Source organism: Panthera leo, chromosome A2 (assembly GCF_018350215.1).
Source record: "Panthera leo isolate Ple1 chromosome A2, P.leo_Ple1_pat1.1, whole genome shotgun sequence".
In the NCBI taxonomy this organism is placed as follows: domain Eukaryota; kingdom Metazoa; phylum Chordata; class Mammalia; order Carnivora; family Felidae; genus Panthera; species Panthera leo.
In genome coordinates this window covers 4,164,087-4,174,077 of record NC_056680.1, presented here as the reverse complement: position 1 = coordinate 4,174,077, position 9,991 = coordinate 4,164,087, and the positions used below count along the sequence as shown (strand labels likewise).

Below are 9,991 nucleotides of genomic sequence, written 5' to 3'. Positions count from 1 at the left end.
GCGCCCCTTCCCCCAGACCAATACAAGACCCCCAAGTTCCAAAAAGGCTTTATTACGTACAGAGGGGAGGGGCTCAGTCCTTCTTGGCTGCCGCTTTCCGCATGGCCGCCAGGACGTTGCTCAGCTCCTCTCTCTTCCTCTTGGCACGGATGTGTGTCCCCACCTGCCGGGAAAAGAGACGGCGTGGTCAGTCTGGGCCCCAAGCCCCGGCCCTGCCGACAGTCCACCTATCCCCCCCCCCCCCACCTTTTTTTCAAAGCTATCATTAGGGGAAAACTGGGTTCTCAGATTTGAAACATTTTAAATATCTAGACACAGCGCAAGCAGGTAAGGGGCAGAGAGGCAGACAGATCCCACCCAGGCTGCTGCGAGCCGTCAGCACGTGGGGCTCCAACGCACCAACCAGGAGGTCATGACCTGAGCCAAAGCTGGAGGCTTTAACAGACCGCGTCACCAAGGCGACGGTGACATTTACTTATTTTGAGACAGGACAGTGCGAGCGGGAGAGGGAAGAGCGAGAATCCCAGGCAGGTTCCCTGCTCCCGGTGCAGAGCTCCACGTGGGGCTCGAACCCGTGAAGCCTGGAGATCATGGCCTGAGCCAAAACCCAGAGTCAACCCTTAACTGAATGAGCCACCCAGGCACCCCAACCGCCTTCTTTTTCCACGTTTCTTCTTGGCCGTACGCAAGCAGGGGAGGGGCAGAGAGGGGCTCGAGAGGAAGACAGCGAGCGAGATCCCTCCAATCTGACACAGGCTCCGAGCTGTCCGCGCAGAGCCGGAGGTGTCGCGGAGCTTGCACCCCCTAACCCTGAGATCACGACCCGAAGCCCCCGCTTAACCGACTGAGCCCCCCCCCCCCAGGCGCCCCATCCCCCTACCCTTTTCTTGATGAACTTGAGCGCGCGCTTGTCCTTGGAGACCTTGAGCAGCTCCATGGCTCGCCGCTCGTAGGGGGCAAAGCCACACACCTCTCGGATCATGTCCCGCACGAACTTGGTGTGCTTGGTGAGGCGCTGGGGGTTGGGGGGGGGGGGGGGGACGGCCGTCAGCGCGAGGCGCTCGGAGCCCACGCCACCCGGGGCGCTGAGCGCCACGACGGAAGCGTGACTCCTCCTCACCCGCACTCCCGAGTCCCAGCCTTCTCGACAGGGCCCCCCCGCCCGGCCTTGACCTAGGCTGTTGCCTGCGCCCGGAAAACCTCTGCCAGGGGGCGCAGCTGGGCACCATGGAGTCGCAGCTTAACGACGGAGCCCTTAAACCCGGGGCAGCGGAGATCTCAAGCCTAACGGGGCCTCCGCTTTCCTTCCACGTTCCAGCCTCGACCCCTCGACAAGCCCCGTGCGCCCGGCAAACACCCGCGCGGGGCGCCTCCAGGTGTGCGGCCCAGGTGGGCGCTCCTCACGCAGGCGATTCGCACGGGTCTCCACTCGCTGCTCGGGCGAGTCTCACACCCCCCACGCCGCCCACGAGTCCCCGCCTGCGCCCCACCACGGTCGCCGGGGCCCTCCCCGCCTCCCCCCAAGAGGCTCCCCCCGACGCGCGCACCCGCACTCACCCCGCGGCGGCGGCTGTGCCTCGGCTTGCTCACGTTCTTGGTTACCTTGTGGCCCTTGTTGAGGCCCACGGCCATAGGGTAGCGCAGAGCCATGGCTGCAGACGCGGATGGGGAGGGCAAGAGATGAGTGCGGGCTCGGTCCCCGCCGCCCGGAACCCCGCGTCCCGGCTCCCCGGGGCTCGCTCGCCGCACCCAGGCGCAGCCCTGAGCCGCCCCGGGGCCCCGGAGGCCGGATGGCAACAGATCCCACACACCGAGCACCGGACTAACCTGCTGCTCCTCAATGGCTCCCGCGGCGGAAGGGCTGTAGGCCCGCGGAACTCTGGGATATCTAGCTTCCGCGGGTCGAGCGAGCCAGAGAGGCGGGAACGCCGCGCACTCCCCCTGGCGGCTGGAGGCCCTGCGGTCTCCACGAGCCGGCGCGAATCATCTCCCTGCGCATGCGCGCTTCCACTAGCGGACCAGCGCTAGCCTTGGCCGTGGCTGCGGTGACTCCCTTCGCCGGTGGGTTGAGAGTCCGAATCCTACTTTTGCAGGCTCCTGGCTGACATCCCACCTTGGCCACTGGCTTGCTGACCCTGCGCCAGGAACTTTACCACCCGGCACCTGAATTTCTTCATTTATAAAATGAGGACAGTAATAGTACCTATTCCAAACTGTTTAAGATACAATGGTACTTGGCACACAATAAAACTTCCATAAACAGATATTGGTTTCAATCTATATGATCCTAAATTCTTAGAACTGAAGATGTGGTATAGTGCCCCCTGATGGCACTTGATATAATTTGATGTAATTTTAGCTGGTTCCGGGATAGCAGGCAGGGTTGAAACCAAAAAAAAAAAAAAAAAAAAAAAAAAAAAAAAAAAAAAAAAAAAAATTCTGGTTTTTTATCTTTCACTTCTACTTATCCCCAAATGATGGTCCCAGTTTGGGGCTGATCTGTTTGGGGTTAACCCTTGTAACCCTTGCTCATTCTAGAGCCCTGCATAGCCAACAGCTATTGTAACATTGTATTTGTTCTACAGTTTTTATTTGTATAGTTGCTTTTTCCTTCTGCAAGTGCACTAATCTATCATTTTAGGGAGAGGAGGCGTCACGTTTTCACTAACTGATATAAATACCAGTGATGTGCAGGTAGAGAATCCCAGCTCCTGCCACGGACGTCCAGCCTCTCTCTAAGCACCTTTCCTTACCTATGAAATGGGAACAGTGGCAACACCAGCTTCAGATTGTGATGATGCCATGAGATCAGCAATGCCAAGGGCTTAGAGCCTGATACACATTATCATTACTGCTGTGCAAACCCTGTACTTCATGCTGCAAATACAACCTCAGTGCCAGTCAGTACCCTTCCTTTCACCAGCGACTTGCTAGGCAAGGGCTACCTCTCTCTCCGCCTCCATTTCTCCCTAAAATAGGGTTGAGAAGTCTGGTCCCCATACACAAATTCCTCTTGACCCACCTGCCACCAGCAAACTGGAAGGACCAAGCAATTTGAACACACGTGTGCAAGGGTAGAAGGATTTTTATAATGAAACAGGAGGCTGGGTCCAGCCCAGAACGCGTTCTTTCCCTCCTCCCCCACCTCAGAACCCATCAGCAGGTGGACAGTTTCAAGGCTGTCCCTTGCTTGGGGCAACAGTAGGGGAATGCTCCAAAACTGAGTGGAAAGAAGACATCAGGGCTGCAGAGGATCCAGGTGGGAGACGGATAGGGTTCCCAGGGTGGCTCAGGGGTGGTGTGCCCTGTTTCACACGGCCAGGGCCGTGGCGAAAGTCGCATCACCTCTCTGAGCCTCAGTTTTCTTGTCTGCAAAATGGAAGCAGCAACCATGTCATCAGTGGTGGCCCGGAAGGCTGAGGTCATGCCTTCCAGGTCACTGACAGGGTGCCTGGCACACGATCAGCACTTGCACACCGGGAGAGGTGACCGTGTTTCCAGGTGCTGGTAGTGTTTCTCGGTTTTCCTTTTCTGTCTTGATGACTCTGTCTTGAGCCACGGCCACCGTCTCCGAGGTGTCTCGGTTCGTGTCCCCGCTCAGGGACGGCTGGATAGAGGGTTCCCCTCTGGGAAGCTGAAGGGGTGCCACCCGCAGAAGCTCAGGCAGCAGCGGCAGCGGTGACGTTGAGCTCCTGGCGGATGAACCAGGCCCTCGGGTGCGGCAGCCATCCCCGGAGCAGACAGAGCAGGTGGAAGCGCCATGGGTAGAAGACGCCGGGGGCGCGTGTGGCGCCGCCGCGGATCACGGCCAGGGCCGCCTTGGGCCCCGGGGCCGCCTTGGCCCTCGTGACGCCCCTGGGGACAGGAGGGTGCGGTGGAAACTGCGGCTGGGCGGCCCCTCACTGCCCCTGCCCCTGATGGCCCCGGGCCTCACCTGACTCCCTCGGCGGGGGAGGCGCGATCCCGGAGGCCCAGGACACACATGGTGATGGCCACGTTCACGTCCTGCACGTCTAGCTCCCGCCGCAGAGAGCCGAAGAAGCCGTCCAGGGCGAACTTGGCTGCCGAGTACGGGCGGGAGAAGGATGTGGGCACCTGGCCTAGCAGGGCGGGAGGGCAGCAGCTGAGTGACCACCGCCGCTCCCCCTCCTCCAGGGGGCCTTCCTGCCCTGGGGCTCGGCCGCATCGAGCCCTGTGGCCTCCCGACTCTCCGCCCCGCGTGCACGCACCGAGCAGCGAGGACACGACCACCAGAGAGCCTTTGCTGTCCGTCAGGCTGGGCAGCGCCAACGAAGTCAGCTGCACGTAACTCAGAAAGTTCACCTGGAGGTGGCGACGGCGAGTCACCGAACCGCGGGGAAACTCGAGCCCGGAAGGGGCGGGGCTCTGAGGCGTGGGCGGGGCCTCGGGCGGGGGGCAGGGCCCGCGGTGGGGATTTAGGAGGGGGTGGAGTCTGGGGACCGGAGGGACGGGGCGCCGGCCGCGGAGGGGCGGAGCACCTGCATGAGCCAGCGTGTCGCCTGGACGCTCCTGGACCGCGAGCCTGCCGGGGTGGCGCCGAGGTGGTTCAGCACGAGGTAGTCCAGTCCTCCTGGCCCGGAGAGGCCCATCAGCAAGGAGCTAGTCCTTGAGGCTCCGCCCCTGGGCCCGAAGAGACCCCGCCCCTAGCGCCGTCGCCTTGAACTAGCGACGCCTCGGCCAGAGCGCCGACCCAGTGACTTCGGCCCCGGGTGGCGCCCCGCCTAATAGCAAAGAGACCGGGCCCTCCTCCCTGCATCCTGCCAGGCTCCGTCCCTGATCCTATAAGGCCCGGTCCAGAGTTCCAGCCCCTGGCCACGCCCCGGGCCCCGTAAACCTCCACCCGCCGACTACCACGGCCCCACCCCATTCGGGTCCTGCCCCGAAGGCCCCGCCCCTCACCCAGCTTGTCCAGCGCGAACTGCACCACGCGCTCGGGCACCTCAGGGGAGGCCATGTCCGCAGCGATGTAGAAGACCTTGGGAGCGCCCAGCTTCCGGCAGTTCCCTACCACCTGGGGGGGCCAGAGCTGCCCGTGGGCCCGTCCGCCCCAGCCGGCCCCCACCCCCACCCCCACGCCCCGCCACCCGCTAGGCCACTGGGGCCCCAGCCTAAAGCCCCCTCCCCTACTCCGAGCGTCAACACCCACCATCATTCATTCTCAATACTCAGCACAGGCTGTGGACACTACCCACCCGCCCACTGACCGAGGAACCCTCCCGGTTTTACCCCCGCTGTGTCACTGTACCAACCCAACACCATAACCCACGAGAAGGTACTTTTATTGTCTCCGGTTTGCAAATGAGGAAACTGAGGCCCAGCGGTTAAACAACTGGCCTCACGTCACACGGGAAGCCCGGACCGTTGCAAGGATTTCAGTAGGCCCGGGCCCCGCTTTCCACCCACGCCCACCCGGCCACCAAACGGGAAATGGGATGTCTCACCTTCTGCAGGAGGGCCTCCGTGTGGGCAGTGAGCACCAGGTGGGAGCCCAGGCGGGCGTAGTGATATGCCAGTTCCTCCCCGACGCCCGCACTGGCCCCTGTCAGCAGCACGCGGGCTCCCTGGAGGCTGGCTGGCAGTGGGGGGGGGGGGTGGTCAACCCTGGGGGTGCACCGGACAGCTGGCCAGATTCCTCCCTCCCCCCCTCCCCCCCAGGCACTCACCAGGGTCAAAGTTGTCATCCCAGTAATACGAGAAGAACAGGGCTCCCAGCCCGGTGAAGAGCAGTACCTTCATGGCCCTCCCCGGGGCTGCAGGGGCTGCGGCGGGAGAGAGGGTGGCGGGCACAGGCCTGGCTGACAGCCGCACCCATTTCCCCAATGAGAGTTTGTGTGAAGAGGCTCCAGGCCCTGCCCTCGCTTCTCCGTCTCCGCAGCCGCCACCTGCTCCACAGCTCCAATCCCCTCGCCTCTTCTGGGCTTTCACCCTCCCCCCAGGGGCCAAATCACATCTTGCCTCGCCCTGCTCAATATCCAGGCTCCTTGAGGGTCAGAGGACCAGCCCCTCTTGCTCACGCTGCCGGTTGCCACACCTGCCTCCTCACTGTTCCTCGGAAGCAGCCAGTCTCCATCCTGCCCGAGGGCCTTTGCACGGGCTGTGCCCTCTGCCCCGAATGCTCTCCCCAAATATAACCCAACGAGTTGCTCTCCCGCTTCTTTAAAGTCAGAGCAAAACTGATCTCCCCCTAGACTGTCGTGCTCCATGAGGCAGGAAAGAAACAGAAACCTGTTTCTGCTTTGTTCACTCTTGGGTCCTCAATGCCCCAAACTGTGCCAGACACTCAGTAGGTACTCAACAGGCACCAGATGGACACTGAGTGACAGGAGGAACATTGCGGGTAGGAGCTGGGGGAGCTCAGAAACATGACTCTGCCAAGGGACACCCAGAAGGAGTCTTAGGCCTGGGTTGGAGACACAAGAACCTATGCCATCAGGGTTAAGATGTGACGTCAGCTGTGGGAGTGAATTTACTCGTTCCAGGGAGAAGGTGAAAGAGAAACAGGCCAAGTGTTTAACGTTTGGCCGGGGGGGGGCGGGGGGGGGGGTCATGCATTTCCCCCCCAGGGAAAGGCACAGGTCCATCCCATCTTGGGGTTTCAATCCTTCAAACTCAGGAGGACAAGAGAGGGGGACTTCCAGAACTGAGAAATGGTGGGGTTGGGTGTCCTCAGATCTTCACTAGATCCAGCCATCAGTCCTTTGCCCCCACCCCAAAGTTGCAGTTGCCCCCCCCACCCCCGGGCTCCCCCATCTTCATACGCCCTCCCACCCCCCCTTCAGGCAGCCAAAGGGATCTTTGTCCAAAGAAGTCTGATGTTCCCCTTCCTGCTCCAAACCCTCCTAGGGCTCACCACTGACCCCATAGAGACCAAGATCTTAACCTCAGCCCACAATGCCCAGCGGGTCGGGCCCTGGCCCGCCTGTCCATTCTCCTCTTCCACCATCCCCGTCTATGAACCTCCCTCAGTTCTCAGAAAAGTGAACTCCTCGCCCTTCCCCAGTCACGGCAGCCACCCCCCCTCTCCTCACTTCCAGGGAAAGGCTGTGAAGCGCCTCAACCTGACCCTTAACCTGACCCTCTTCCGACCCTGGCCCTGACCACAGCAGCCACGCAGGGGGAGGTGGGGTCGGGTGGATGAATGGCCGGCTGGGCGGATGGATGGATGGATGGATGGATGGATGGATGGATGAAGCAGTCGGCCTGCGATGGGGGACGAATAGGGGGAACCAGACGATCGCAGAACGTACCGGTCCCCTGACCTCCCTGGGCCTCAGTTTCCCCTCTGGACAAAAAGGACGCGGGCCGTGTTGCGCGCTCCCAACCTCGCACTTACCCACTCGGGCCTCAGTTTCTCCCCGCGGTGCAGAGGGGCTGGGGTCCGGGCCAGGGAACGAGGCGCGCGCCCCTCGGACCTCCCTAAGTGGTCGCGTCCGGCCGGGCCCCCGACCACTCCCCCTCCCGTAGGGCCCGAGTCACGTGACACCGAGCCCACCTCCTCAGGGGGAGGGGCCTGGCCGCGGAGACTTAGCGCCCGGGCGTTGCCGGGCAACGGCCAAGGGCCAGGCTAGCCCCCTCCCAGTCGTGGTCCTGGTCCCGCCCCCTGGGCGAAAGCCCCACCCCCGACCCAGATCACGTGGCCGAGGGCCAGCTTCCCTCACACAATTCCGACCTCTCGTTGCCGTGACGACCATCTCACTGGCACACTCTTCCTGGGCCTGGGCCCTTATTCCCCCGCGCGGGCGCGGGTGGATCTCCCGGGCTCCGACATCTTCTTGGGTCACGCTCCGGCCTCATTCTAGACGCCGGACACCTGTTTCCCCCTCACGCCCCCGGGACTGTGCCAGGCGGGACTACATTTCCCAGGAGTCTTTGCGGCCAGGCGAGCCATCCGGCCCCTCACGGGGCCCTGCTGACTCCATTTCCCAGGCAGCTTTGCGGCTCCCGGGCTCTGAAGATCACACTTCTCAGAATCCTTTCGCTGTAGGGCCGCCGTCCCTCTCCGGAGTCTCCGAGCCTTCGAGCGACTTCGACTCCCGGAGGCCTTTGCGGCCGACCAGGGTGACTACGTTTCCCAGAGGCCTCTGCGGCGCCGCCACCGGAAGCGGCGAGCGAGTCGAGTGTCCTTGCGCGCGGAGCCGAGGGACCATGGTGCCCCGAGTGTGGTCGCTGATGAGGTGCGTGGGGCCGCCGGGCGGGCTCGGAGCCCCCGAAAAAGTCCCCGCCGGTGGGCACCCCCTCCGGTTTGCTCCCGACTGGATCTTCGAATTCCGTGGTGTCAGGTCCCCCATCGCCCAGATGGGGAAACTGAGGTTCAGGCGGGGAGGGGCTTCCCGAGATCTCCTGTCGCCTCCTTCCCGCGTCCCAGCGAACCCTTGCCTCCTGATTGTGTCCGAGACCCCTCGGAGCCTCAGTTGCCTCCTCTGTAAGGTGGGAATGCCGCACGCGCTGTTTCAGGAAGTTAACGCGTGCCCAGAGCGACGTACGACACAAGAAATGACCGGGGGCCCTTGGAAGCCCCTCGAGGGTTGCGCTCGGGTCGTGCCTCCCGGGGCTGGAAGACAGAAAGTCAGGGGTCTTAAGTCTTCACTATTCCGTGCTCTGTGCGGGATCACGCGTGACCCACGGTTCCTCTCCGGGACTTAGTTTCCCAGGTAAACGGGGCCGAGTAGCTCCGCTTTGCAGGGTAAATTGAGTACAACACTCAACGGGCGTAGTGGGCGTCAGGCAAGCCTCTGCGCTTCCAAAGTGCCTTCCGCTGCCTGGCTTCAGGTGTGGCGCTCCGAGGACTGTGGCAGCCCCGGGAGTCCAACTCCTCCCCAAAGTGGGCCTGGAGCCCCGACGGTGGCCACTGGCGTCCCAGGCATGAGCTACTGAGCTGCTGTCCTTCCCTTCTCTGCCTGCAGGTTCCTCATCAAGGGCAGTGTGGCCGGGGGTGCCGTCTACCTGGTGTATGACCACGAGCTGCTGGGGCCAAGTGACAAGAGCCAGGCTGTCCTTCAGAAGGCAGAGGAGGTAGTCCCCCCAGCCCTGTACCAGTTCAGCCAGTACGTGTGTGAGCAGACAGGTCTGAAGATACCCCAGGTACCCCGGGACTGGGAGTGAGGCTAAGGCTTGGGGGTGGGGGCCGTGGGGGGGTGTGGCGTCAGTTCTGGGGTGGCTTTTGGTCCCTGGTCCCTCCAGCCCTGCGCGGTGTTCTCTGCAGTGGGCTTTGTGCTGCTTTCCGCTGCCTCCGGAGGGGGCTGGGGCTCCTGGGCCCTCCCCTTTTCACCTGCCCCTTCTCCCCTCTCTTCCCAGCTCCCAGCCCCTCCAAAGTTTAACTTTCACATCCGCGACTCCTGGAATTCAGGTAGGCCCCGGTCCCTGGGCTTGGGGGTGGCGGCCCCTGATACCCCAGTCAGCACCCCCTGCCCCCATTTCCTGGCCATTCCTCTCCATCGTTCTCCTTCCTGCTCTGTGCACCCCCTGCAGATCTAAGAGAGGACAAGGGGTGGAGATTTCAGGGGGGTGGGAGCAAGATAGAGCCTCCGTTGAAGACAGGTCACTTTGGAGCTCACCGTGTGACTTCAGACAAGGCGAGGCCCTGCCCCATCTCTGCCTCAGTTTCCCCGTGTGGAACTGACCAGGCTGGAACTGGGGCCTCTCAAAGCCTTGCGGAGATAGGGTTTCCGGGGGGAGCGGGGAAGCGGTGGCTGAGCCCTGTGGCTGAAGGCACTGGGCCCTCCCTCCCCACAGGCATCATTAAGGTGATGTCGGCTCTGTCGGCGGCCCCCTCCAAGGCTTGCGAGTACTCCAGGGAGGGCTGGGACTACCTGAAGGAGCGAATCAAGTAGCCTGTCAGAGGAGGCCACCTGCCCCAGCCAGGAACAGGGGCAGGGATGCCATAGAGCTGGAGACTCCAGACTGGGACTGAGACCCCACGCCAAGGGCAGCTCCCGGCCTTGCTGGCCCAATAAAGGACTTTGGAAGTGTT

At 62.6% G+C, this 9,991-nt stretch overlaps 3 protein-coding genes across 7 annotated transcripts; 1 reads left to right on the top strand and 2 right to left on the bottom strand.

Moving 5' to 3' along the window:
• Positions 1 to 32: 32 nt before the first annotated feature.
• On the bottom strand, positions 33 to 1,932 carry RPL36 (ribosomal protein L36). The gene is made up of 4 exons (XM_042928130.1): positions 1,828 to 1,932; positions 1,558 to 1,652; positions 881 to 1,015; positions 33 to 163 (listed from the first exon to the last, which is right to left on the bottom strand). The coding sequence occupies exons 2-4, from the start codon at positions 1,648 to 1,650 to the stop codon at positions 74 to 76; spliced, it is 318 nt and encodes a 105-aa protein (XP_042784064.1). The 5' UTR covers positions 1,651 to 1,652; positions 1,828 to 1,932; the 3' UTR covers positions 33 to 73.
• Positions 1,933 to 3,067: 1,135 nt separating this feature from the next.
• Positions 3,068 to 7,462, bottom strand: HSD11B1L (hydroxysteroid 11-beta dehydrogenase 1 like). 5 transcript variants are annotated; one of them, XM_042928124.1, is made up of 8 exons: positions 7,355 to 7,425; positions 5,685 to 5,816; positions 5,463 to 5,593; positions 4,921 to 5,032; positions 4,500 to 4,591; positions 4,230 to 4,323; positions 3,935 to 4,095; positions 3,068 to 3,369 (listed from the first exon to the last, which is right to left on the bottom strand). In XM_042928124.1, exons 2-8 carry the CDS (start codon positions 5,755 to 5,757, stop codon positions 3,157 to 3,159), a joined length of 876 nt encoding a protein of 291 aa, XP_042784058.1. In that variant the 5' UTR covers positions 5,758 to 5,816; positions 7,355 to 7,425; the 3' UTR covers positions 3,068 to 3,156. The 5 variants fall into 5 exon arrangements, with proteins under 5 accessions (XP_042784058.1, XP_042784061.1, XP_042784060.1 ...); XM_042928127.1 differs by having other exon boundaries at positions 3,278 to 3,855; positions 3,935 to 4,100; positions 7,355 to 7,462; XM_042928126.1 differs by having other exon boundaries at positions 3,278 to 3,855; positions 7,355 to 7,462.
• Positions 7,463 to 7,706: 244 nt separating this feature from the next.
• Positions 7,707 to 9,991, top strand: MICOS13 (mitochondrial contact site and cristae organizing system subunit 13). The gene is made up of 5 exons (XM_042928128.1): positions 7,707 to 7,900; positions 8,006 to 8,195; positions 8,925 to 9,102; positions 9,316 to 9,367; positions 9,754 to 9,991. Exons 2-5 carry the CDS (start codon positions 8,167 to 8,169, stop codon positions 9,849 to 9,851), a joined length of 357 nt encoding a protein of 118 aa, XP_042784062.1. The 5' UTR covers positions 7,707 to 7,900; positions 8,006 to 8,166; the 3' UTR covers positions 9,852 to 9,991.

Coding starts and splice junctions, on each gene's coding strand:
- MICOS13 (XM_042928128.1), top strand. CDS start 8,167: ATGGTGCCCCGAGTGTGGTCGCTGATGAG. Junction 8,196..8,924: donor CGAGTGTGGTCGCTGATGAG/GTGCGTGGGGCC, acceptor CTCTGCCTGCAG/GTTCCTCATCAAGGGCAGTG. Junction 9,103..9,315: donor CAGGTCTGAAGATACCCCAG/GTACCCCGGGAC, acceptor CTCTCTTCCCAG/CTCCCAGCCCCTCCAAAGTT.
- RPL36 (XM_042928130.1), bottom strand. CDS start 1,650: ATGGCTCTGCGCTACCCTATGGCCGTGGGCCTCAACAAGGGCCACAAG. Junction 1,016..1,557: donor GGCACAGCCGCCGCCGCGGG/GTGAGTGCGGGT, acceptor CCCAACCCCCAG/CGCCTCACCAAGCACACCAA. Junction 164..880: donor TCAAGTTCATCAAGAAAAGG/GTAGGGGGATGG, acceptor TTTTCCCGGCAG/GTGGGGACACACATCCGTGC.
- HSD11B1L (XM_042928126.1), bottom strand. CDS start 5,757: ATGAAGGTACTGCTCTTCACCGGGCTGGGAGCCCTGTTCTTCTCGTAT. Junction 4,592..4,920: donor GTTCGCGCTGGACAAGCTGG/GTGAGGGGCGGG, acceptor TCTCCGGGCCAG/GAGGACTGGACTACCTCGTG. Junction 4,324..4,499: donor CGACACGCTGGCTCATGCAG/GTGCTCCGCCCC, acceptor CGCCACCTCCAG/GTGAACTTTCTGAGTTACGT.